Source organism: Quercus robur, chromosome 1 (genome assembly GCF_932294415.1).
Source record: "Quercus robur chromosome 1, dhQueRobu3.1, whole genome shotgun sequence".
In the NCBI taxonomy this organism is placed as follows: Eukaryota; Viridiplantae; Streptophyta; class Magnoliopsida; order Fagales; family Fagaceae; genus Quercus; species Quercus robur.
The window spans coordinates 18,683,094-18,710,899 of record NC_065534.1 but is presented as its reverse complement, the minus strand read 5'-3'; the positions used below and the strand labels follow the sequence as shown (position 1 = coordinate 18,710,899).

General features: G+C 36.5%; 4 protein-coding genes across 4 annotated transcripts; 1 reads left to right on the top strand and 3 right to left on the bottom strand.

Annotated features, from left to right (window-relative positions):
- Nucleotides 1–1,908: 1,908 nt before the first annotated feature.
- Nucleotides 1,909–4,282, top strand: LOC126727629 (uncharacterized). The gene is made up of 2 exons (XM_050433493.1): nucleotides 1,909–3,546; nucleotides 3,634–4,282. The coding sequence occupies exons 1-2, from the start codon at nucleotides 1,940–1,942 to the stop codon at nucleotides 4,280–4,282; spliced, it is 2,256 nt and encodes a 751-aa protein (XP_050289450.1). The 5' UTR covers nucleotides 1,909–1,939.
- A 615-nt stretch (nucleotides 4,283–4,897) lies between these two features.
- Nucleotides 4,898–6,992, bottom strand: LOC126724185 (ubiquitin-conjugating enzyme E2 20). Its single transcript, XM_050428546.1, has 6 exons — nucleotides 6,516–6,992; nucleotides 6,081–6,108; nucleotides 5,607–5,834; nucleotides 5,392–5,455; nucleotides 5,238–5,297; nucleotides 4,898–5,132 (listed from the first exon to the last, which is right to left on the bottom strand). The coding sequence occupies exons 1-6, from the start codon at nucleotides 6,644–6,646 to the stop codon at nucleotides 5,083–5,085; spliced, it is 561 nt and encodes a 186-aa protein (XP_050284503.1). The 5' UTR covers nucleotides 6,647–6,992; the 3' UTR covers nucleotides 4,898–5,082.
- Nucleotides 6,993–8,918: 1,926 nt separating this feature from the next.
- Nucleotides 8,919–17,994, bottom strand: LOC126724150 (protein TIC110, chloroplastic). Its single transcript, XM_050428486.1, has 15 exons — nucleotides 17,282–17,994; nucleotides 16,420–16,479; nucleotides 16,122–16,245; nucleotides 15,946–16,014; nucleotides 15,746–15,844; nucleotides 15,256–15,322; nucleotides 14,693–14,757; nucleotides 14,514–14,608; nucleotides 13,995–14,122; nucleotides 13,785–13,885; nucleotides 12,220–12,436; nucleotides 11,866–12,020; nucleotides 10,792–10,917; nucleotides 9,704–10,690; nucleotides 8,919–9,556 (listed from the first exon to the last, which is right to left on the bottom strand). Exons 1-15 carry the CDS (start codon nucleotides 17,812–17,814, stop codon nucleotides 9,314–9,316), a joined length of 3,069 nt encoding a protein of 1,022 aa, XP_050284443.1. The 5' UTR covers nucleotides 17,815–17,994; the 3' UTR covers nucleotides 8,919–9,313.
- A 580-nt stretch (nucleotides 17,995–18,574) lies between these two features.
- LOC126724174 (uncharacterized) lies at nucleotides 18,575–26,809 on the bottom strand. The gene is made up of 9 exons (XM_050428538.1): nucleotides 26,624–26,809; nucleotides 26,281–26,328; nucleotides 26,023–26,092; nucleotides 25,189–25,279; nucleotides 22,878–22,939; nucleotides 20,239–20,513; nucleotides 20,122–20,155; nucleotides 19,915–20,046; nucleotides 18,575–19,073 (listed from the first exon to the last, which is right to left on the bottom strand). The coding sequence occupies exons 2-9, from the start codon at nucleotides 26,326–26,328 to the stop codon at nucleotides 18,883–18,885; spliced, it is 903 nt and encodes a 300-aa protein (XP_050284495.1). The 5' UTR covers nucleotides 26,624–26,809; the 3' UTR covers nucleotides 18,575–18,882.
- Between the last annotated feature and the right edge of the window lie 997 nt (nucleotides 26,810–27,806).

Here is a 27,806-nt window from a genome sequence, read left to right as displayed (position 1 = left end):
CCTTAATGTGACTCTTATGTGTATGAAGCACTCAATGTATTGATTGTTGGAAGCAATGTGAGTCCGGAATTCAAATTCTAAAAAATTTCAATTTTGTTGTGTTTGGATGAAAAAATTGTTGTTCATACCCAAAAAAAAAAAAAAAATCTAAAATGATGGGTTTATAATTCCATCAGAAATCGAGTCATTACCTAACGGCTAGTACACACATAAAATAAAATAAACAAAATAAAATTATTGAGCATCAATTTCATGGAACTAGGGGAGAGAGAGAATTTTTCATATGAGCAATGGCACAAACCCATTGAAATAAACAAAAACGCGGCTATATGTCAAAAAAAAACGCGGCTATAGCCTATAGCCGCGTTTTTTTAGGCCGCGGTTTCTAATGTGGCCTAAAACCTGTGACTATGGCCGCACTTTTTAACCACGGCCCAAGACCAGTCCTATAGCCCCGTTGAATTCTGCTACAAACATATACTCTTAATTTTTGTCTTGTACATGAAAGAGTGATCTCAGGATGTGTTGCAAATGACGTCTAGAGATATTCCATTTCATTATATTCAGGAAAATAATAGATTAGGAAAAAAATTAGGTAATCTCTAAATTCTTCTTCTTCTTCAACCTATAGTGGAATAACTCCTTAAAATACGCACTTTTCTGTACTTTTTTCTAGGCTTAGGTTCTCTCTCTTCTTCATTTTCAATTAATTGGTAAATGAGTTTTTATCTTGGGGTGGGTTAAGGAAGAAGAACCATGGAACCAAGTATTTGGGAAAATAACTTTAAAAAAGAGCATTAATTGTTATATGATTTGGTTCAAATGAAAAAATTTAAATGATACCCTATTATATTTTCAAGGATATTTAATGAAAAAATTTACTGTAGTTGTAAGTTGTCTAAAAATGAACTAATATTTCCCTATTTACCTGGGATGCACGGACGCGGCTCCCAGGGTCGCGCACCCGCGTCCGACGCGGCGGGACGCGGCGACGCGGGAGGGACGCCGCAGACCGCGCGTCCGTCCCGCGTCGTGCCGCGTCCCGCCACGTGGCAGTGCCCGAATCGGGCCGACGCGGGCCGACGCGGCTCAGATCGGCGCCGATACGGCCGAAATCGGCGCCGACGCGGCCGAAATCGGGCCGACTCGGCCTGTATCGGCCGTATCGGCCGGTATCGGCCGTATCGGCCTGTATCGGCCGAAACGGCCGAGTCAGGCCGAAATTAAAAAAAAAAAAAAAAAAAAAGGTGCAAAACGCACCGTATTACTAAACCTAAGACTCCTAAGTGCCCAGACCCCCTCAAACCCTCACATTTCGTCCAAACTCTCAAAGTCCATCTCTCTCACTCCGCCCCTCATCTCCCTTCTCTGTGTGTGTACTGTGCTCCGTCCCCCAATTTCTATTCTCTGCGTTTTGAGCATTCTGTGAGTGCTGTGTGCACACTGCCCTGCTTCAGTCTTCAGGTGTGCTCTCTTTTACTCTTTTCTTGAATTTTTATTGTTTGTTCTTTACAATTTCTCTTTGAATCTGAAAATTTATATCCTTGACTGCTTGCTGTGTTTTTTTACTTGTTTTTTCAATTATTTCTTGTGGGAGTTAAAGGGTTTTGTTAACATGTGATTTGTGGTTTGTGGGAGTTAAAGCCTTAAAGGGTTCTGTGTTTGTTTGCTGTGAACGTGGTTGCTGTGTTCTGGACCTTCTGGTTGCTGTGTTTTTTTTACTGAACTTGGTTTAATTTATCATTAATTTATTGTGTTAATAGTTATTATTTGTAGGTTATTTGTGAGAGTTAAATGATTTTTTTGGTTATGTGGTTTTGCATTTTTTTGCTGTGAACCTGGCTGCTGTGTTTATTGCTGTGAATTGGTTTGATTTATCATTAATTTATTTAGTTAATAGTTATTATTTGTAGGTTAAATTGAATCTATTGAATTTACAATGGACGAAGTTAATAGCACAGAAAGTTCACAAGAAGTGTCAAATGCTGAATCTCCTCTTTGGCAGTATGTTACTAAAGTAGAAAAACCGGCTGGTGCATCTGTTAAATCTGGTGGAAACACATATTTTAAGTGCAACTATTGTGATATAGTTTTTATGGGATCCTATTCTAGGGTTAAGGCTCATTTATTACAAATTTCCGGCAAAGGTATTAGAGCATGCCGTAATGTGTCAAAGAGCCATAGGTTGGAAATGCAGCGAATGCATGATCAAGTTGAGGCTAATAAGTTAGAGCAAGAACAGAGAAGTCAAATTCCCTTACCCCCACCTCCACCTCCCCCAGGCCGTGGGATACCTATTTCCCCATTTCGGAGACAAGAAGGGAGTGATAGTAGTCATAGTACAAATCCGGTTGATGCTAAGAGGAGGAAGGTGACTATGAATACTACTTTGGAGAAAGCATTTCAGAATAATGCTAGACATGATTTAGATAGTAGAATTGCTAGGATGTTTTACACCGGTGGGCTTCCGTTTAACTTTGCAAGGAACCCACATTATCGTAGTTCCTATGCATTTGCTGCTACTCATAGCATTCCGGGTTATCTTCCTCCTGGATATAATGCTTTGAGAACAACACTTTTGCAAAAGGAAAGAGCCCATGTTGAAAGACTCTTGAAACCAATTAAGGACTCTTGGCTTGAAAATGGTGTAAGTATAGTTTCTGATGGATGGTCAGATCCACAAAGGAGGCCTCTTATTAATGTTATGGCTGTATCAGATGGGGGTCCAGTATTTATAAAGGCAATTGATGGGTCAGGTGAGTTCAAAGATAAGCATTACATTGCTGGGGTGTTGAAGGATGCTATAAAAGAGATTGGGCATGAAAAAGTTGTCCAAGTCATCACTGATAATGCAAATGTGATGAAGGCTGCTGGAGCTCTTATTGAGGGTGAGTATCCTAAAATATTTTGGACACCTTGTGTTGTCCACACTCTCAATCTAGCTTTGAAGAATATTTGTGCAGCAAAAAATACTGAAAAGAATGAAGTTACATATGAGGAATGTAGTTGGATTACACGTGTTGCTGATGATGCATCCTTCATACGTGTTTTTATCATGAACCATTCTATGAGGTTGGCAATGTTTAATGAATTTTGTCCATTAAAATTGCTCCAAGTTGCTGATACTAGGTTTGCTTCGGTGGTTGTAACATTGAAAAGGTTGAAGTTGATAAAAAGATGCCTTCAAGCCATGGCTATTAGTGACCAATGGGCTTCTTATAGGGAGGATGACGTTGGAAAAGCTCAAAAGGTGAAAGATATGATTCTAAGTGATCTTTGGTGGGATAATATTGATTATATCCTTGAATTCACGGCACCCATTTATGATATGCTACGAATAGCCGACACAGATAAGCCTTGTCTTCATCTTGTGTATGAGATGTGGGATTCCATGATAGAGAATGTGAAAGCAGTGATATATCGGCATGAAGGCTTGGAAGATGATCAATATAGCTCATTTTGGGTTGTGGTGTATGATATACTCATTGATCGGTGGACTAAAAATTCTACACCACTACATTGCTTGGCTCATTCCTTAAATCCTAAGTAAGTACATTCATTATCTATTTTCCTTAGTTCACCCTTTAGTAAAACACACATTTGATCTATATTTGTTTTTTAATCTTTAACTAGGTATTATTCCATTGAATGGATTTCGGAGAATCCAAAACGCATCCCTCCACATCGGGATCATGAAATTTCTATGGAAAGAAGCAAGTGTTTGGAGCGATACTTTGAAGATGAGAATGACTTAACGGTGGTGAAGTATGAGTTTGCTAAATTTTCAGGAGGGAGGTTTCCTTCACCAAGTGCCTTGACGGATAGGTGGACCTTACTACCGTTGGTTTGGTGGCAATACCATGGCTCCGCATTTCCAACTCTTCAAACCCTTGCCCTTAAACTTCTTGGACAACCTTGCTCATCCTCATGTGCTGAGAGAAATTGGAGCACGTACAAATTCATTCATTCCTTGAAAAGAAACAAAATGGCTCCTGCACGCGCTGAGGATTTGGTATATGTGCATTCTAATCTTCGACTCTTGTCAAGGCGCAATGAAGAGTACATACATACCGCAACAAAGATGTGGGATATTGCGGGAGACTCTTGGAATGAGAGCGACATGCATGGAGGAGCTGGAATTCTTGAGAATGCAGCTCTTACACTTGATGAGCCAGAGTTGGAGGCTATAGTTATTGGGAATGTTAACACTAGTGCTACTACTAGTGAAAGTGAAGTTCGAAGTGAAGCTATTGATCTTGAGGATGATGATATTTGTGTTTGATTGTTTTGTTGATTATCTTTTATTTTGTTTTAGTTTCAAACTTATGAGTTGTATTCTAATTTCCAAACATCATGGAATGTTTTAGTTTCAATCTTGTGGATTATATTTAATTTATGAACATCATGTTTTAGTTGTTATCTATTGCTCTTAAATTTGGTATTTGTTTATATAATGTGAAAAAGTAAAAGTATGCTTAGCAATATATTAAACATATATTATAAAAATATTTTTAATAATTTTTTAATCGCCGAGTCCTGCCGCACCCGCACCCACCTTTTTCAAAAATTGCCGAGTCCCGCACCCGCACCCGCACCCGCACCCGAGTCTCGAAACGCACCCGTGCTTCATAGCTATTTACACGGGCCAACAACTAGCGTGACAAAAAGTTGGATTACACAATTAATTAGTTTTGCACTTTTGCTAGTCAAATGATAAACCTGCCTCTCAATCAAATGATAACTTTCAAAAAGCTTTGGATTCTTGCACCGGTAGCACCACACCTTTTATCTCTTTCAAGATGATGACTTCTTTCTTTAGACGAATGCACAAGGCACTGGAGAAACACTGACTATGGCGTGTGTGTGTGTGTGAGAGAGAGAGAGAGAGAGAGAGAGCAAAACAACAATTGTCTATTAATATTCATTCATCAAAGTAAAGAAGAAAGTAACACACAGGACCAAAAGAAAAGGGAACCAAAAAGAAAAAGAAAGCTCAATTCAGTCTCTGTCTCTTCTCCAAAAAGAAAGACAAAGGCTTGTATAAATTCTCCATCTCGGAAACTCTTTTAAGGTATGATGAAACTAAGCAGCAATTGGAGGCTTGTACAACTTCTCCACCATCTTCCTATATTCTGCAGGAAAAAGAGGAAGCTTTTTTCAGCCACATTTCAATGAAAAAAAATAAAAGGAAGAGGGAACCCATTTATACAATAGAAAGGAAAATATGTATGTAATACCTTCTTGATTGCTCCAGAGCTGTGCCGCTTGTGTGTTTAGAGGTGAGCTTATGTTTGGTTCTGAATTTCACAAGTAAAAGGAATAAGACTGTTGCCGAATTTCTTGAAAATGATTTACTTTAGAAAAATGACAAGAGAAAGTTAGAAACACTACCTCCAAGCAGACTTTGGATAGACAGCAGTATGGTTCTCACATCATATGCTGATGACCATTTATCCTGCAGATAGATTTCAAATGTTATCAGATTATGAAGCAGCAGACCACAGCCAAATCATATCATTGCTTTGACATATTGAACTTTCAGCAATATATTGTAGTGCTAAATGTTCTGAACAAGCCCAGCCAAAAAAATTTGGAACAAAAAGTACCTGAAGAATGTCCAAGCAAATATTTCCATACACATCCACATTGGGATGGAAGCAGCCGGTTTCAAACTTGACCTTCGGGGGCTTAAATGGGTAGTCATTCGGAAATGAAAGAGACATCTTGTATTCTGTTCCTTCAAACACAGTATCTTTGCTTCCAGCAATTGTCCCTTTCCAGCAGAATATATTGTCTTCCTCAGGGAAGGCAGATATCCCAGATTCTCCACTCATCTAAAATTTAGGTTTGAAACAAGAAAATTAATACAGACCCTAGATCACCAGAAAAACTCGCTGTTTGGCTACTTAGAAAACAAGAAAATAAAAAGATCTAAATTTTTGAAAAACTTTATGTTCTTTCCCAATAACAAAAGAAAAAACCAATCTCAATTATAGACAAATTTAGGTTTTAAAACAGACAATCCAGGACTACATAAAATAAAATTAAAAAAAAAAAAAAAAGAGTTACAAGGTTCTTACCATTAAGGCCATCAACTCAGATTGCAACCTGTTTCATAAAACAATAAAAAAGGAAATATCATTAGAAACCCTACAAACCCCTTAAGAAAGCCAATTCAAACATTCAACATTTATATTCGCATAGAGATTCAAAAAACAAACAAAAACCCAATTCCTTAAAAAAAACCCCATCTAGCTTTTCTAAGTAACCCCCTTTTACAAACGGAAGGTGCAGATCATGAATCCAATATCCACACAGACTCAGAAACAAAAACCCAATACAAGAACTCAACAATCCATAACAAATAGACAAACCCAGACCCCAAAATAACCCACTTATCCTCTGTAAAACCTTTCAACAAACAGCTTGTCTACATATATTCAACAATCATCAACATATAATTAAAGTCACAAAAAATAAAGAACAACCCAAATTCTTCACAAACCCAAATCTACCTTTTGAGAACAGACTGAGTATCAACGGTCTTAGCAGGAGGGTTTGGGTGCTTCGGCACTGCGGCCACAGCCACATTTGTATTGTCTTGGTAGCCTTGAGCAGTTTCAGTGTACCCAGTAATGGTCGCCATAGTTTTTAAAAAATAAACGACCCTTCTTTTTTGCTATTCCTTTCTGGGTTTCAACACACAGAGAGAGACAGAGACAGAGTTTCAACTTTCAAGAAACCCCAACAAGAATATTTGTAAAAAAGCTGATATTTTGTGAACAAAAAAGTGGGCTTTGTAAAGAAAGAAGAAGAAGAGAAAGAAATCAAAGTTTCCCCTTCTTCTCCTGTTGCAGAGAGAGAGAGATATCTCAGAGAGAATTTTCACACACACAGAGAGAGAGAGAGAGAGAGAGAGAGTTGATTGTAAGAGATGGGAGCTTGAAGATTTTGGCGTTTAAAAGGCTGTGGATGAGGAAAAAACGACGTCGGTTTCGGATGGGGTTTGGTGCGTGAGGGATTCAAAACGAAATTCGAACGTTGCAAAAGTCCGCTAGGGTAAGTAGATTTTGAATTGCCTTTCATTTTTTAGGTCTACAACGGCTAGTTCCTTTTTACATGTGATGGTGACGCGTGTCTTCATGCAATTATATTTATATGCGCCGTTTTGGGTAATGATATATCCCCGGCTCTCTCTTGTTATTATCCTAGCATTGGAATAGTAATTTTAATTTTTGTTGTTGTCCACTTTTCATTAATTTCACAACTATCCTTTTTGTTTAGTTTTAAATTAGGGAATTCCTATTAAAAAAAAAAAAAAAAGATAGGGAATATATGCCGATTTAATTATTATTATTATTTTTAGAATGAGGGAAGTTATTTATTAATTAAACAATAAGAATATATAATCTCTTTCCATAAAGAGAAGGTATCTTATGAGACGATCTTATAAGATATTTCTCTTATAATATATGTGAATCTTACACACATGAATCTCATATATTGTGAGAGGGATATCTCATGAGTCTGTCTCATAAGATATTTGCAAAATGTCTCATATGCATATTTTCAAGATACAAAATATGGACATTGAGAATATACTTTTAGTTGACTCCTCTGCTCCCATCTCCTCTTTATAAGCCGACTATGTCGTTTGCTTCACAGTGGACGTGACGTGGATGAACGGTCCACTCTCAAGTTAGGAGAATCCTACAATTACAAATGAAAAGAGGCCAGATACGATGTTTTAACATCAATGGTAGCCAATAAACAACAAGTTTAGAGTCAACATCTAGATTTAGGAATTTAAATTTCCATGCTAGCTGTAGTCCCTGCCTAACACCTATAGCTCTGCAGCATTGTTGGTTGTGATTCCGATGTGAATGGAAAATCATGTAATCCACCCACAATATGTTCTTTCTAAACACCCCGCTCCTCCCGTCGTGCAAGGCCTGGATTGCCTAATGTGCTCCTGTGAGCATTAAGAGTTACAAAGGGGTGGATAGGTGATTTCCAAATAATATATATTTTTTGTAATTTTGGTGGGACATACTTTTAGTTGGATAATTTTATTCATTGATAAAACCATAGAAATTTAACAAGAAGAGATTGAGAAAAAGAATAAAATATAAAAGGGTTCAGGTCTAGGAAGGTATATGTGTATTTATTTTTATTTTTTTGATGGTGTATATGTGTAATTTTTAATTTTAAAAAATACTACCTTAATATTCTGTAATACAGAGACAAAAATAAATAAGTAAATAACAAAAGTGTACATAAGGATCAATAAGGCCCATTTTTGAAACTTTAAGAACTTAACCACATAAAAATTTAGGGACTAAAAGTGCTTAATAGATACTCCTATTTAGGAACTAACAGGGTATTTCCTAAAAATAAAACAAAAAAATGAGAGTAAAATAACATTTTGAATCCATTGGACTTTGTTGAATAACGGGCAATGTCCTTCAAATAAATAAATAAAATAAAAACAAGCAATATACACTAGGTAAATTCTGGGGTGACCTAACTTGACCCCATAGAACCTCTTATACTAGCGCCATATTTGATTGCTCTCACCAGCATCCATTCAGTTTACCAGAAGGTTAACGCATGGGTAAATTCTGGCGTGATCTAAGTAGGAGCCGAAGGAACTCTTGTGAGTTGTGACCATGCAGAGTCCAATACCACCATACATTAAGGTTTGAAGCTTGAACCAATGCCTATGGGTATGCTTAGCAAAAGATTAAAGAACCAGTACCAAATGGCACAACCTACACAATAGTATCCACATTGCATATCATGTGGTTACTATTTAGAAAATCTTCCGAACATTAACGTCTTTTAAGAACATAGGCAGGACCTACATGCCATAAAGCCAATGTTTACACACAGACCAAACGATTAAATCACCTAAATGATTTCTAAAACATGTTAATAATCTCAAATATATTCTGCTAATTTGTATGGTGTTCTATTCACATGCTTCTTCCCCTCTGGCCTTGTTCAAGCTCTGCGGGTTAGATGGTTGTATTATTGACTTTTGGTTCAGTAAAGCTTTGTTTTCTAGCAAAACAAATAACCTCAAACATATTCAATATTTTGTTGGAGAAAAGTATGTCAAAAATAGACTAAACAGAACAGTTCTATTACTACTTCTATGGCTCTTGAATTTCATGTGATGTCATTGAAAACTAGCTACCCTGATTTCGTCAAACTCTTGTCTTCACCACCACATACGATTTTCTCTCCCTTTGTCCAAGTAAACAGGCTGATAAAATGAGCCAATTGCCCCTTGAATGTGCCTTCACCACACTCAAAATACAAAATTCTCTTCTTCTACACCAACAGGACCATTTCTATCCCCCATCTCCTGGAGAGCAGCTGCCATTGAATCATCTATGCCCAACAGAAACTGCAGCCGAGACAGTTTCTCTGGTGCTGGCTCACTCTTGAGGTATATGGTATAAAGATCGGCTAGCTCCTCTGGCACCTCCCATGACACAGGCGTGGCAGGTACAGCTTTGTCACAAGCCAATAAGTCATTAAGAGAAGAAACCTGCAACGGCATAAAGAAGGCTTCAAATCTGACCACCCACACATTACCAGACTATTATAGTACATGTGACTACCATTGAAGGATAATCTTACCAAACAAATTAAATAAATAATGAATGGGAATAAAAAGTTCATGAAAAATCCTTACCACTCCTTTTTGATTTCTCTGCCTTAGCAGGGACACGGCCTGAATCAAAGAGTTTGATAATCTACTTTGTGCAAGCTGAATAACAACACGTTTTGCCTTATCAGCATTGACGCTGAGATCTGATGGGATTTTTTCATAGACTTCCTCCTCATCGAACTCTCCAGTGCCTGATGAAAAAATTTCATCCACAGTTTTTTTGAAGAGGTTCTCTCGCAAGCTCTCAGATATCATGCTATCTAATTCAACACCTGCTCCTTTAAGTTCTCTTATCTGCTTTATCGTAAGCCTTCCTTGACCTACAGCTGTTTCAATGGCAGCTGCCATTTTCGTAGTGGTTATGCTCTTTATTATCTTCTGCGCATATTGTGGAGGCAAGCCAACTTGCTTCTGCAACTCATCAAGCTGCTCTACTCTGCCTTTTGTCAACTGTCCGTCAGCTAAAATCACCTCTGCTTGTTGCCTAAAAGCCTGCTCAGCTAGGCTCCTATGTACTTCCACTATCTCATTAGCACCCAAACCCAGGATCCCACCAAGCTGATTTAGCAGAACAAACTCAGAATCATCCTTTTTTGTAGTTATCTCAGCACCAAAGGGAATCTTGGTCACTTCACCAGTAAGGCAATAGAGCAAGTATGCCTTGTAAAGGTCAGTCCTCTCTCTCTCTGGAAGGTCATCTTTGAGAGTTATTTCTGTCTGGCCAGGCTTCCCCAACTTTGCAGCAAGTTCCTTGCCAGGTCGTATTTTCCTAAGCGACTGAATAGATTCCCATTCCTCATCCTCTTCAAATTGTTTTTCTTCAACTTGTTTGGCTTCCTCCTTTACAGGTTCTTCTGATGAGGTATCAGATGATTCCCCTTTTATATCTGCCACCAATTCAGTCACCACTAAAGTGTTGAAAGCTATCATCTTCTTAAGTACTTTTGCAGTCTCAGTACGATTCCCAGCAGCCCGTGCTTGTTTTATGTAGTTGATGAAAATCTGTCGGACCTTCATAGCAGTGATTTGAAGAAAAGGGGGAACATGTTAAATTTGGACTCAAAACTTTATCTTTAAACCACCAATTTAAAGCATTTAAAGTGTATACTCACTGCCTTGCTAGCAATAGACATGGCAATGTCCCTAGTCAGCCTTAAGCCATGTGCTGCCTTTCGCACAGATTCCTTGACATCAGCATCATAACCATCAACACCAGAAGCAATTGCATTCTTCACAGCCTGGAAAATAATACATACAATAGCATAAGTCAACAAATTGGTTAACGATATTACTATCAACTATCCCAACCATCATTTTGTGATACATACAAACAACAGAATTACATAATCTTTTCCCATATCAAAGCATCTATAAACTTTACTATATTGCCATAAACAGATCTTCAAAGAAAATTAGTTACAAAAATCGAAACCAAAAAACAAGCTTCCACAACTGTAGTAAAACTTTTTTCAATATTACTAAAAACTAGTCCAATGGCAAACTTAACATCTAAGAACTTCATTTCTAGATAATATAACCAAGTTCCATCCCTTATGTCTGACACAAATGTTAAGTATATCTTTGATGTGGAATGTCCCTTGATAAATTTCCCAAACATTCATCTTTGGTTATAGCTATTCAAGAAACAGTTACAACTTACAACCACAGAAACATGGCGCATCACATTGATCACCCCTGAGAACCACATATCAATTCAAGTCCTCCACGAGAGTTCACTTTGCCTTTCTACTTACCATACTAATATCAGAAATGTGCGTGTACAACACCAACAAATTTGATCCAGCAAAGGGAAAGATGAAGCTCTACCCACACCTATCTCCAAACAGCCTACCCCTTAACAGTGTACCATACTATCAAGTTCTTGGTAAGGGAACTTTTTCAGTGAGAAATGTCGAATTGCTCACAAGGGTCCCCATCATAAAAACATAGGACTTTTCCAGTTCCCCATCAACCTTTATAATTCTAAATCTCAAGTGGAAGTACAAGAGTTGGGATGTAAGTGCACCAAGAATAGAGAAAAACTAAGGATTGCATTTGACATATCATGAACATAAATTAATAAAATAAAATGATAATGCCATGGAAAGATCTACTTATGCTCTGACAACCAGATATTACATACAAAAGAAGATAAAGGTAACCAAAAAGAGAGAGAGAACAGTTACCTTTTCAAACAAACTGCCACAGATATCTGAGTGGGCAGCTTCAACAGTCTGCTGAGGTACACAAAGCATGACACGTAACCTTAGCAAGGCAGACACTTCATCCTCATCCAGTTCTCCATCATTTACACATTGCTGAAGTTTTTGTCGGTATATTTCTTAGGAAAAAAAGGACATGTCAGATACTGATACCAAAATAAATTATTATACATATGCCATTAACAAGCAGCAAGAAATTTTAGCAACATAATCAAGTTTGAATGACTACATATTGCAGAACTTAAATGAAAATTTACACAAAATATATATTTTGAAACGCAAAAATGTAAACAAGACCAGGATTACAATATATATTACCTTCATGAATCTCACTGGCCTTTTGTGGATCAAAGTGCAAGTCATCACAGAGATTTTGAAGGAAAGCTGCTTTGCTATCTGCCATTTCTAAATCACCACCAGTGACAGCCTGTGCAAGCCGCTTACGGTATACCTTTGAGGTAACATCTAGTGTAATGGTTTCCGCTTCTCGTTTGCCCAAACCAAATATATTCCTCAATTGATTTAATGCAGCAAGCTATATCCAAAACATACATATGTATTAATAACAGGAGGATTGTGTAGAATTTAAAAAGGAAAAAAAAAAAAAAGTTTTCAACATAAGAACAAAGCCGAACAAGAGCAACCAGGCACTAGAAAACCACAAAAACACAACAAGCATGATTGATACAAGTGATGAAAAATATTTAATTATTTACCTTATGGAGGAAAATTATCTTGCCAACACCAAGCAATGAGATTCAGTCATCCATTGCTTGGTGTTTCAAAAGCATTTTACTATTTATCAAGTTTTTCAGACTTAAAAATAATGATAAAGACAATGTTAAAATGAGATAAAGAAAAATATCAATTGTCATACAATTTTATTTTAATAGAGTTCATTTAATTTTATAGGTCAACTACAAATTATTTTAGCTCCTATTAGTTAACTAAGATTATAGTATTATATTTCATTTACAAGAGTCAATCCAAGAGCCTTTTAACTCAACCGACACCTCCTAGTGTTTACAATGGAGATATTCAGGATTCAAATACCCCCTCCTCCAACTATTGAATTATCCCCCAAAAAAAAAAAAAAAATTATCAAGAGTCCAGGTTATTTTTACAGTTCAATAATTGAGCTTTCCTAAGTCAATTAGAATTAGGGTTAAGTCAGTTTTTTTTTAGGTAATCAAAGTTTTATTGCATAAAAAAGTACATCGTGTTCACAATGGTGAACCCTTTTGTGCTTAAAACAAATACAAGTAGCTCAAGAAGATATACAAACAGAAAGAAGACAATCAGAAATGGAAATACATTGTGTAGTTGATATAAGTTTGCTATATACTCCTATGAAGACAGTTTACAATTTTTTTAATCTATAAAAATTCCATTGAAATTTCCTAATGATTTGGTTTTGATTCTAGCTAATGTTAGGTGCTAATTCCTAGGCTTTCTTGCTTGATGTCTATTCCAAGCAAGCCTAGGTGCTGATTCGTAAGGTTTTTTTGTTGTTGGGGTTACTGTTCAACTTTGGCGTTGCATCCGTTTTGGTATTGTCCTGCATCACAATCTTAGTTATTAACCTAGAGGATTGGAGATGACTCTCCATTACTAAATGATAAGGGATCAACACCAATAAAAGCAACAATAGAACAATCAATTGAAAGCAACAATAGAAAGATCAATTGGAAGCACCACCTATGACTTTTCTTATACAACAATTAGTATCTATCAAATTTTCAATACCATATAATTATGGAAGATTTGCCATGGACAGGTTTAGGTGTGATTATAAATTATAATATCATGAAGAAGGTTAAAGTGCACACTCAGCTCAAAAACAGAAGATGTTCATTTTTAGCAAAATTTTCTCATTTGTTCACCTTATTCTCTTCTATGCGACCGCTAGACAAAGAATCTGAAACATAAGCTCTATAAAGCAACTTCAAGTCATCTATTATTCTGTCAGCATCAAAATCGCCACCTAAGCCAAAGATACAAATTAATACCAGCTCAAGGATTTTGGTGTCCAAAACTCAGCTTTGAGCGGCTTTGGTAAACATCAAAACAAAAGGTTCAGTTAAAATACCTACCTAGTAAAGAAACCGGGCCAAGCCCAAGGGCAAAGCGATCTGCATCTGGATGGTTCTTAAGTGAGATAAGCAAACTATTGAAAGCTAGTATCTTGTCGAGCTCTTCCACAGCTTCTTTGACAACCTTGCTGAAAACCCTATTTTTTGTTAGATTATGCAAGTGATACACATCAAAAACTAATAATGAATCAAAACTTCCAACAAGACTCAAATATACAGAACAAAGAATTTTCCATGACAAAGATATTTAGAACAAAAAGCATGTACAGAAGCAAAAGCATTGAAAGAGGGAAAAAAAAAAAAAGAAGATTATTTATCAAAAACAAAAGTAGGGGAATAAGACCCGGCATTCAGGTGTATAAAGGAGTGATACACATGATTGAAGGATAATTTTCTACAACTAGATTACATAGAAGAGTATCCTGCCAAACATAATGTACTTATATATGATAAGTGTCTGAGTTTGTGACACATGAAAACATCTATAACTGCATTTATTTCAAGTAGCAGTGACCATACACTGATCTTGTCCTGGACTTGAGTATTTTGAGCGCTGATGAAACGTTTTTTTCCACCAGCCTTCTTGCTTGTTCCTTAAACAAGTCTGCCGCAAGCTGCAATGAATAGAATATATCACGTGTAGAACAATTTCGAACCAGTTACGTATATTAAATCAAAAGAGTTGAGAAGGAAGGTACCTCATCAGAAAGTCGATATAAACGTTGTGCTTCTCTAAGGCTAACAAGCTGCTCCACGTCAATATCTAAAAGCAACATATAAGACTTTATTTACCATTCAGAGTTTATAAAAAGTAGGACAATTACTGGATGGTTATTCAGCCAAAAAAGAAATGACCATTATTGGATTGCAAGTAGAGAAACTCATACTGAGATCATTCACCAAAATATTCAACTCTATGCATGTATTAAACCAAATAACTACATTAAAAAATATTCTAGTATTAGAAAAGAAAGTAATCAACAAAGAGTATTATTTATGTTCAAGAAAGTGGACCTATATCGAATATGATTAGATCCCTATCATCCCCTGCTAAAATTATAAATTAAGCATACACCGCAAATTTAATCACAACATGCTGTTGATATACAACAAACCATATGCCCTATTAGGGATAAAAGCTAAGCACACTACTTTATAAACTGCTCAGTGTTTGCAATCTTGCTTAGCACAAAGTTTCATTAATATGATACAAAATTTTTCACTAGTCACTGACAAAGACCTTAGTGCATGATGTATTTACCTTGGCCAACTGATTTTAGCTTAGAAGCATACAACCGCTGGGCATTATCACGGATAGCAATCTCAACCTGACAGAAAAGATTATTGTTGCCCACTTAGTAAATTAATGATAAAATGCCTTAATTTACATTGATCAGTGTAAAATGCAACAGACTGCATCATGCAAAAGAAAAAATATAGCAACAGACTATGAGAAACACGAGAAATTTGATCAGTGTCAACATTTGATAAACTGTGATGGAAGAAAAAATTCACATTGCAGAATGCATGGCACCAAGATTGAAGTATATGTCAACAAAAGAGACCAAGATTGCTAACGAAATATGGCTCAAATGGAATTTCCTCCTATAATAATGGGATGGAGAATTGAGGCTGCCTTGAACCAAAAACCCATTGGGTGCATGTATTCCTTAGCCAAAAAAAACCCAATAGAGACCAAGATCACAAGTTACTAGCAATCAAACTAGAGCTAAAGATCAATGACTAATTACCTGGGAATCAGTGACCTTGAAGACACGCTTCCAAGGTAAAAGGAAAGACGATGCTTCTCCAAACACAAGAGTTGAAACATAAATGAGCTTCTGAAATGCCTGCACTGGAGACATGCTAATAATGGTCAAGCTCCATATCTTCGACTTAAGTCCTTGAGATTAATAGGTAATAATTAAAAATAATAGCACATATGACCTACCCGACGCTGCTCTACATCACCGTCACGATCTCCAGTTTCAAGCCTTTGCCTAAAGAGTCGCCTACCAATCTGTAAGCCACAAACATTATTTCATTATGATTTGAAATTTATTTCACAACTTAAGCATTCTCAAACTTTTTGAGAGCATAAATACAGAGAACGCACAAAAGAAATACCTCCATATGCATGGCAGCTGCATCTGGATCATCAATGCCCAGAGCCTTTTTAAAGTTAATTATTGTGTCAGCCTCATCACCTTTGAGTTCTTCACTTCCTGGAGGAAGGACAGAAGACACGAACCTGAATGACAAATTGATAGAGAACATTACCAAGAAAGTCAAACATAATAGTTGAATTACACAGTTTTGAATCTTATACCAAAATCATATCATAGCACATCTCAAATACAAATAATCCCCACATAAAATTTGTAAAAGATATATGTGCACAACTAAATCATATCATTTGACTCACTGGCAATATATATCACAAAGCTCCGCATTAAATGCCTCATCTTGTTTGCTTACTCCATACCTGAAAATTAAATTAGGAAGTCAGAAATTAAGTCAGAAAAATAAAATGTAGGCTCTTATAATTAAAAAAAAATTGAGACTTGATCAAAAGTCACTCTCACAACCCCCATATGGTACAACCTCCCTCTTTCAGGAAGAGTAGCAGACCATAACAACAAATTTGCAGCTACACTTGGTCGTACCCAGTGCAAAAAGGTCCCACTTTTGTGGACTTTGGGAGAGGTCTGGTACACTTGAAAAAAAAGACTCCATTTTCAACCCAAGGAGGCAGATAAATTGTAGCTCAGAATGCATTCTTGTGCAATACCCAGATGCAAAAAAGAGTCATATACAACATGGAAATAGTAGTTCCTTCTAATAAAAACATATAAAAAATGATGTCCAACATAACCTTCAAATAACACACATGACACGCCAAGCCCCATGAAACTCAAATCAGAATTTCACCACAGATTATATATTGAAGCTCTGCAACCAATAAATTAATATATATATATATATATATATATATATGATATGGAAGGCTTTGACTTTCTGGTTGACTCTATCTAACGTTGCAAAGTAATGAAATCCCATAATTTTCCATTTCCATTTCACATCCTCATCATTATATTTATTTGATTTTTATTACATGTTAGTCAAAACCAATTAGAACTCATCGTTTTATTAGAATAAAGCGATTCACAGCAAAACAAACTCGTCTCCAAAATTCTAATTTACTTAGGCCACATATATATACACACACTAGCTATCAATCAAATTACAATGGAATGAATGAGTGTAAAGAAAAAAATTGAACTTACTTCTTGGCAATCCTTTCAATATCGTCCTTGTTCACAACCTTAGGATCGTCACATCCCGCCACGTAATTATGCAAATCAGCAGCAGCAACGTCCGGCACAGCCGCACTCACGGCATACGCGGCAGCTGCAGCAGCCGCGCCGAGGGCGGCAGCTCCGCCGACAGTGGCGACATTACCCTGAGCCTTACCGAAGCGAGAACCCAAGCCATAGCCGGCGGCTATGGCTGCGCCTATTAACAAGGCGGAGGAAGCCAACCTGACAGGCGGCGAGAGGCTGGCCACCAAAGGCTGAATCCCGGTGAGCTCTCTTTTGCCTCCGACGAAGACTGTATTGCCCGTCGGAGGAGGAGGCGATGACGTGGAAGGCGCGGATTGGTCGGCGGAAGAGTTGCGAGGGACTGAGACACGGAAACGGCGTCGTCTGTTGAGGTTGTTAGAAGTTCGGAGAGGGAGAGGGTTGAGGAAAGTGGAAGAAGAAGAAGAAGAAGAAGAAGAAGAAGAAGGTGAAGTGGTTGTGAGAGTAGAGGGATTCATTGTGGTTCCTCCCTCTGTCTCTGTGTGTGGAACGACGTCGTTGGAAAGAAGGGGCTTTTTATAGGGTTTAACGATGGAAGAGGAAGAGAGGGACTGAGAAATAGAGAGAGAGTGAAAATGTAGATAGGAAGAGAAGAAGAAGAGTAGGTAGAGATAGAATAGAGTAGAGCCTAGAGGGAATAGAGAGATTGGGATTCTATGCGTTCTGACTCACGGTATAGACTATTAGAAGTAGTGCTAATGGGCTTATTGCAAAGTGTAGTTGGATTGGGCTTCTTTATACATGGGCCTACGCATGCCCTATGTTAGTGTGAAAGTTTCTCTTATGTTTCATGACAAACATCTTAAGTTTATTGATTACATGTTTGTATTTCACCTCGAATAGATTACAGGAAATTTTGTGGAACCATGCATTGAGGCAGATACAAAAAGAGAAAGCTATTAAATATATTGATCCTCGAGAAGGAGTTGAGATAACTAAATTGTTCAACATACTATATGCACTCCAGATCTACCGCTTGCTCAGATACCATAAAAAGCTTGCACAGTGATAATCAACATATATATGGACTGGCTTAAATACCACTGCAGTGGTGAGTCTAAACTCATTGTTATAGCTTGGAACATACATCAGAGCCCACTTGCCACAATATACAGAAGAACTGTTATATATTCTAACCAAAGAAATAAAAGAACTTGCACAAATCCTCAATATTTTAATTTCAATACAAATCATCATTAAAACATCATAAACCACCTCTAAGTTTTAAAGATAACCACTGCTTTTATATAAGCAAGTTGTATATCAAATACATTCTGAGATTTGTTTATCTCTAGAAATTCATACTGTCAACCAATATATCTGAGTCATTGAATTTACATAGAAGATCACAAAGTTTTCTTGAAGTTCCCTAATCTACGAGAAAATCTACCATACCACTACCTAATCTACAGCAAGAAGATAATTAGACTAGCCCATCGCAAGTCCATTGCCACAGGTGTTGATTTACAAATACTTGCAGTATTTCAGATTGTCAAAAACAACAATCTAAACTAAGAAGAGGACCATTAGTGGTGCAGTCTGATGACACGGGATACCCTTTCAAAGAAGATAGGGCACATGCTTGTGCTGAAGAGAATGACCTCTCTCATCCATTCTGGTGCTACTCTCTCAAATGTCCCCAATGATGAGACACGGTACAACAGTTCTGCTTCCTCTCCAGCAGCTGTGTCTACCCATGTAAGACTGAATGAGTACCCTGTTATGATCAAGATTAGAAAGTAGTGATCAACATGCAGTATTTGATCCATAAGATGCTTGAAGCCAAAACTTAGTTCTGCCAAGAATTCCAATTAAGCAATATACCAGAGGCTTAATTAGACAATCAAACAAGCTTTTTCTAAGGTCTAATTGGACACAGGTACAATAAGATACTTTCAATACAACCATTCTATTTTGAACCCATATATATGTAATGCAAACATCCTTTGATTAAATCGCTAGTCAAAATTTGTGTCAAACACTAGCAGTTTTTTTTTTTTTTAGTATTATACATTTGAGGAATGGCTGATATGGTGTCCAAAGACATCATTTTGTCCAAAGAAAAATAGCAAAAGTGACTGATATGTTTTACAAAGTTAAAAATTTATATTTTAAAAAGTATTTTTTTAGTATAAGCAAAGTCAATTGTATTTAAGAAGTCCACTCTGTCAAACGCATTATCATGTCTTGGAATGCTTCAGATAAAAGCGTTTATGCTACAATTTCATAGAATATCTGGAGCATGTTTTACCTATATCCAGAAATTTTGGCTCTTTGTCCGTCACCGCTCTTTTGGGTCCCAGACAACAATAATTCATCAAATCAAGATAGAGGACTTCTTACACATCCTTATGAAACAAAATAATCCTCCCACCACAACATCTATTTAACAGGGAACTTCTTGAATCAGAATATGGGTATTATAAAATGAATGGCCAAACATTCAGTTAAAAGATGTTAGCTGGTTGCATCATATTAACATCAAAGAATCAAGAAATAAAAAGAAATATGTGTACATGTCAAGGAATTGAAACTATTATTCCAGATTGATGGCTTACCACTTGATTGGTGCAGGGCTGAAATAGACATTCCCTCAGTTTGAGTAACAGCAGATAGTTTCATACCCACCAAGTACTCAACAAAAGCTTGAAACAAGCAGTTAACTGAGCCCCTTTCATTCATTCCACCACCTAAGAAACACTATAACACAATAAACCAAAAATATGCCAAGTAAAAATATCAGATATTTAATTTCCAACACCAACCTGATGTGTTAGCAGTTCTTCTACAGCATTCCGGCTGGATGATTACAAAAAATTGGTCAGAAGAAAAGCATAAAACTAATAGTTCCTGCTCAACACATGTAGGATTAACTTTTATACCTGCTGAACATTTAAGAGAGCACCACTGGGCACAGTTTCTGTTAATAAATTTTTCTCTGATTCTTGTTGCACTTGCATGGCATCATCTTGACTCTCAGAACTAAAAAGCCTGCTACGTCTTCTGGTCATTATTCTGTATGGGCTGTTGGACACTGATCTTGTAACTTTAGGTGTATTCAGACGTCCGTTGTCATTTCTGCCAACCCTTGAACTGCCAAAATTTCCCTCTAGTTGTAGTACACTGAGCTTCTCTACTTCTTCAGAAAGAGCTTTATCTGCAATATATTCATCCTCTCAATGATGATCAGAAATTGATCAAACAAAAAATAGGAATTGATTGGTCATGTAAAGACGCCTTTTTTTTTTAAATTATAATTAATAATTTTTATTGAGCTAAAGAGAAATGTGGCCCAAGTACACAGGAAGCATACAATAGATACACCCATGCTTAAACGCTAGAATTACCATTATTACCAACTATTACAGTTGACAACAGCAAAATTGTTTTTTGAAAGTCCCTGCAAACCAATATGTGGCAACTCAAATGAGCATCCATGAATACTTTTTAATCACATTACTTATTTAATAGTGATGTGACATGTTTAAATATTTTAACAAGTCATGTGATTAAAGTACATGTGGATGGCCTTATGAACTATTACATACAAAGGAAATTCCTCCACCTTGTTTTGGAGGATAACTTTTTCCTTACAAAAATCAATAGAAGATTCACATAGCATGAGAAAACACCAAGATTTCAAAGGCTAACACAGTCTTTTTTTCATCTTTTTAAGTCCTTTAAATGTAGTCACATTTAAGTCTTTTTAAGTCCTTTAAAAAGGCTAACACAGTCTTTTTTTCATCTTTTTAAGTCCTTTAAATGTAGTCACATCAAAGCAGTACTTATGTCAACAATATCAAACACATTAACCTGCTTAATTTTGGTGAAGTGCCGATAGAAGCTCTAAACTAAGTAGGGATGAAAAAAACACCATACATACAAACATATTTGTCATAACTTTTCTAACAAGAGAAGCATGATGAAACTCCAATCAATATAGATGATATGACTACAGCTTTCAAAACTAAGTTGCACCAATTTTTATTAAACAATATGATCTCTTTGCACTTAAAAAAAGTTTGAACTACAACTTGGTTCGGTTCAACTAGAAACACAAGCCAGCCCAACCCAGTGAGTTAATTGGTTTAATTATCAAAACCATGTTCGCAATTACAACAACCACACAAAAATTTAGTTATTAAAGTAACAATGAAAACTATACTATAAATTCAAATGAGAAAGTTAAGGGGTCCAAGTGAAGGCATAGAAAATGGGTGTAGGCCTGACTTTTCTGGAAATCTGGGCACTCATCATGAGCACTACTAAACTAGCGTCCACATTGAGTTATTTATCTTTCATTTACTATAATTACCTACCTTTCCGTCATTAGCCATATCACAATAAATTAAGTAGTAAGTACGCGTTTGGACACGCGTTTCATGGCTGCGTTTGCGTTTTATTCTTCTTCTTTTTTCTTTTTTTGACCAGCGTCTCTTGCACTGTTCATGGGACATGAACAGTGCATTAAGGCAAATGTACAGTGTTTGGTAGAGTGAACAGTAATCCAAAAATTATTTTTTTATTGTTTTCAGCAATAAGTTTTCAATTTTCAGCTAAAATAAGCGGTATCCAAACACATCCTAAATGTTTTCCATCGATCAATCTGAAACAGACCTCACACACCTGCATTTATCCTGGTGGCCTAGTTTAGCTCCTTGTAGCTTTCAATCTAGTTCTAGGTTTAGAATACAAGAACCAGCCTAGCTGGTTCATTTAAAGCTGATGGTAAACCAAATATCTAGAATCAAGTTGCATCTCAACATGAATTTGAATGCAAATGTTCCACATGGCACACAATAAAAACCATCTTTGCATTCTTTTAAAAAAAAAGTTATTCCATATTTTTACTTATGAATCATTCGAATCAACAAATTAATTGTTTCCTAGTACTTATCTAACAATGTTGATCATCTAGGCTGCCCACAATATCATGTGCAATAGATGATCCTCTGAAAACTCGTCTCCAATTTACCATTGTTAATCTTTTTCCTCTTGCACCAAACTTGGCACAAGTATTTGGGTTGTAACACATAAAGTGAAATTGACATCGTGTTTCCTGTCTGCCCTAGATAATATATTCACTATAATTGCAGGGCTTACCATGTTCTCAAAACCAGTCAATTATAACCTTAATGCATTAGTACCCAGACAACAAAAATGAAACAAGGGAGAAATTCCTATTAAACTCATCTAGATTTGTCTAAGCTGAAACAATACTAAGAAACTCCATAATGCAGATGCTAAGTTGCTAACACATCAAACTAGTAAGCAAGTATAACCTTAATGCATGTTCTCAAAACCAGTCAATTATAACCTTAATGGATAAATACCCAGACAAAACTTAAGATCTATCTATGCTAGTTTTCCACAGAAGCAAAGGAGAAATTCCTATTATACTCATCTAGGTTTGTCTAAGCTGAAAAATACTAAATCCATGATGTAGATGCTAACACACCAAACTGGTAAGCTAGTGTAAGAGTTACAAGTAGCACCAAATAACCAAATCCATATGCCTTACTCTTCTGGCTCTCTTCCATTAAACGATTTTGGAATTCAGTAAATTGATCATCTTTGGCGGACCTGAAAACATAAGTGACATATGTCTCAGACTGTTATTATTAGGCATGCAAGATATATTTGAAATTGAATATGAGAAGACCATGATTGTGAGTGCAAAATCAAATGTATGTATTATGAATAAATTAGAATGTCATAAGGGGTTTTAACTTGTGCAACTGCTAATAGTTTAAATGCTGTAATATGTCTTCTTTATAGCAGCCCATTGCCCAAAAATCATGTACAGCTTGTGTGTGTATGTGTATATATTAAGTAGCTTGTATATAAATATTCATCATGCGTTAATGAAAGAACTATCATGGTTCCAAATTTACAGTTATTTAATAATGCAAACAAGAAAGAATTTGAAAAACAATATTAAATACCAAAAGATTCAAGATTTATGGTCTGGCTTTGATGTGGGGCTTTCTTGGCACCTTTCATGGTTAGTTTAGTTTAGTTTTTTTTTTTTTTTTTTGATAGGTAATCAGAGAACTATTATTAATGAGTAAAAGATGAATAGCACAAGTTGTTCATGATGATGAACAACAAGAAATAGATGAAACAAACAGCAAAACAATCTGGAAGTTAATCTAAGGGAAAACATAAACTCAAAGAGAGAAGAAGAATTAGTAAAACCCCAACAATGAGACCACTCAAAAAGACTACGCTGACATAAAACCTTTAACTTATCCAACGTCTTCTCATTGTCCTCAAGTGAGCGACGATTTCGTTCCAACCAAACAATCCACGTTAAGCACCCTGGAATCAAATTCCAAATGTTCGAATTATGCTTCCCAAGCCACTAATGCTAACAAAATAACAATCCCGCCACCGATCCTGGCATAACCCAATGAATACCAAAAGCTTGAAGCATAAAAGTCCATAAGGTATGTGTAACAAGACAATGAAGAAGAAGGTGATCCACTGACTCTCCATCACAACAACACATACAACACCGATTGCCAAAGGGCGACCCCTATGCATGAGATTATCCAAAGTGAGAATCCGATCATGAGCAACTATCCACAAAAAGAAAGCCACTCGCTTAGGAATCTTTGGTTTCCAAACACCCTTCCAAGGAAACAAAGAATTCGGAGTACCCCGAATCGCTTGGTAGTAAGACCGGGTGTCAAACTTACCATCACCTTTGAGCCCCAACAAAGAGTATCTCTCCTATCACCCCGAGGAATACGAGTTTGGATAAGCTAAAGTAGAGAATAAGATGCAGCTAGCTCCCAATCTTTAAAAGCTCTATAAAACCTTAAATCCCACACTCTAACAATACCCCCTTCCGAAATCCACAAAACCTCAAAGATGCAAGCATCCTTGGCAGCTGAACACACATAGAGCTTAGGATAGAGATCTTTTAGGGTATTATCACCAATCCACCTATCATGCCATAAGCGGATACGAGTGCCTTCACCTACTACAAAAGACAGATGCTTAGAAAAACTCTCCCACCCTTCATGAATGCTTCTCCAAAGGCCACATCCATGAGTCCTCCTACAAACTTTCGTACTCCACCCCACTTGACCCTCACCATATTTTGTGGAGATAACTCTCCACCAAAGGTGGGTAACTTCATGCCCATATCTCCACAGCCATTTCCCTAATAAAACTTGATTAAATGACGCCACACTTCTTTAACTTAGAAAGTTGCTAGTTCAGTTTTAATTAAGTTTACTGGAATAGGGCAATTCAGTATTTTCTAGATTTTCTGAAAGGGGCGGTCCTTGGCTGTACTAAAAAGACCCATGAGTCTTATTTTTGTTTAAGAGCCATTTTCTATTTGGTCTAGAAGTTCTTAATTGCTATTCTTTATTATTAGTAATCCTAGTCTTTCTAGGATTAGGTTATTTAGGGGTCCTAGTTCTTCTAAGAAAGGATTTAGCAATAGCCTATATAAAGGATTCATTGTAGTCAAGAAGATTGATAGAGAGATTGATTTCAATAAAATTCTAGCAGCTTATTTAAGCTTTGCGGGTGTGATTGCCTAGTGTTTTAGCTTTCTTTATTTCATGTTCAATTCTTATTTTAATACTAAACAGCCATCAACACATTCAAGGTCTCATCAAGAATCTAGTTTAGCGCCAAATACCTAAAAATCCTACATCAAAATTGGTATTAAAACCCATTTAAGCTTTTTCCTGCATCATTTTGGCTCCACCAAAAGTTGAATAAATGGTGCTTTATATGCCGGGGGGGGGGGGGGGGGGGGGGGGAAATACATGAAGTAAAGCAAAAGGTTAGTGGAAAGTAGGAATGCATACCTAATCGAAGACACTTCACTTCTCAAGTCATCAACCTGAGCACGCAACTGGTCATTTTCGTTTTTCAGGTGTTGTATCAGCTCCTCTGCAGCTGCAACAAGTGAGAAAATAAATGATGAAGCAGAATAAGCTTAAAAGCTTGAGCGATAACTATAATTACGTTAATAGCAGTAGAGTGCAGTCCAATTGATGACACATATTACTAACTTCAATTAAGATTAAAGGGCTCTCAATGCATAGGCAAAAGAAAAACCACACTTTATAGGGTTCTTTTACATCAAGTCAGCAGCAAACTATTCTATTAAATGAAAACCTCTAAGTGAGAAGAGAACAAAGAGGCCATGCATAGTTTTGTCCAAAGACTCATCAAATTAATCGAGCTAAAGAAGCACACTACTAGAGAGTAGAGACACAGCTTCGAACAACCATGTCGATTAAGGAGGGCAATTCAAAGGTAGTTGGAACTTCAAGTTTTAGCCCAGATAAGAGTAGAATAGCAAAGTAATTGGCATCTAAAGACAGCTCATAAAATTTTATTTTACCATTTCACAAACCAATTGGCACAGATGACCGAGAGACCACATAAAATGTTCCGGAAAAACCTTACAAACATTGATCTTTGGCTTTGCAAGCATAGGTATTGGACCCAACTTGGGTCAGCATGTTTTTCAAATTTTCGTTACAAAGTACACAACTAAGGTGAGTTAATTTGAAACAAGAAAAAAAATCATAAAGAAAAAACAGTTCTTTAAGATTGGAACCAAAAAAAAAAAAAAAAAAAGAGAGAGAGAGAGAGATAAAACACTGAAAGTATAAACCCAAAAAAATACATACCATTCACATAAGTCACAAATTTCACTTCTTGATCTTTATTTAGCTTATCCAACTCAGACCATTTTCTCTTCTGCCAAAAAACAAGAAGCATATATAGGAAGAAAAAGAAAAGGAACAATATCAACTCCAAACTAAACAAGTTTGTCAATTTCTCAAGAACTAGTATTCTTTGCCGTAATCGCAAAATTTTCTCAGTGACCAAACATAGCATCATTAAAATATAATAATAAAAAAAAAAATACACATTGTCACATTAACCTTGAGTTTAGTGTACTTATCGTAGAGCTTCGCGTACAGAGCTTCCATCTGCAAAAACTAATTTGATTAATAAAGCAAAATAAGAATTAAAGAATTTAGGTAAAAATAATACTCCGTATAAAAAAATAAATAAAAAAGTAATCTTTTAGTTCAGAGCAAAAGAAGAATTTCTGAATGTGTAGGAAGCAAACAGCAAATTTTTTGGACAACGAAAAATCTGGTACACATTTGCAATTTAAAACCGTAAGACATGTTTGGGTGCCGGGAAAATTGTGGCGAATTCTCGAAATGGGAAGAAAGAAAACCCTAGAAAATAGAAGCTGAGTTGAGTGAGTGAACAAACCTTCGCCGTAGAAAAAGTGCCTGTGTGTTTGTGTGACTGTGAGTCGAGAAACCGCGGGAAAATGAGGTTTCAAAAGCGGAGAGAGAGAGAGAGAGAGAGAGAGAGAGAGAGAGGTTTCAGTTCCAGTTTCGGTGGGCAAAGAGAAGAGAGCGCTTTTTCAAGTTCGAATTCGAACTGGTCAGGTTGGCTAAACTAAACAACAAGACAGTTGGATCCGGCACCCGGATCCATATTTTCCTGAATTCGGATTTCTTTTTTACCCGGACTCATTAATTTAGCTAGCCTGTTGTGCCACGTTGGAATTGAGCATACCTCTCTCTCTCTCTCTCTCTCTCTTTCTTTCTTCTTTTTATTATTATTTTTAAATATAAATAGACCACGTGAAGAGAGGAGAAGAGATAAATGACCCCAGCGGTTTTTTAATGCATACGGTTTCAAAGCTTCTTCTAGCTCAGCATTGCTCCTACACTCATTGCTTTTTGAGCTTCTTGCATCTCATCATTGCTCCTACACTCGGCTGACCAAGAACTTCAGTTAAGAAATGAAATGAGATGAGAAAAGGAAATGAAATGAGAATCTCTGAAACTCTGAAATGTGAAGAAATGAAATGAGAAAAAGAAAAGTTAAGGCTAGTGGTAATGTCAAAGGTAGTGGGTCCAACTCGACAAGTGCACATGGGTCCCACAAGTTCACCAAAATAACCACAATGACATTGAAATTCAAGTTTGAGGTTTTGGAAACTCAAAAAATTTGTTCCCGGTTTTCATCGCTCAAATTCAATTTTTTTAGTTTTGAGTGATGGAACAATACTCAAAAAACTTTCCAAATAATCTCTTTTTTTTTTTTTTTTTTTTTTGGTGAATCCCACGTGTTTTGAATTATGGGTAATAAAACTGAGTTATATAACTCAATTCCACCCAATCCAAACACCCTCTTAAATTCTTATTTTTCTCGCTTACAATTGTTTGAATATAGCCCTCGCGTTTCAATCATCTCCCATACGCTTCATTTTTAAACGCAATTGCGGTGCAGAAAACAATAATTCACTTAGTATTTTTAACAATGTAGGTATTTTTTCACTTAAATTGGAGAGTAAAAGTTAATTTTTTTTAATTTTGCCTGCTTAGTTTTTTAAATACAATTTCCAACAGATACTATCCTATTTAAATACTTTTTCTTTTTT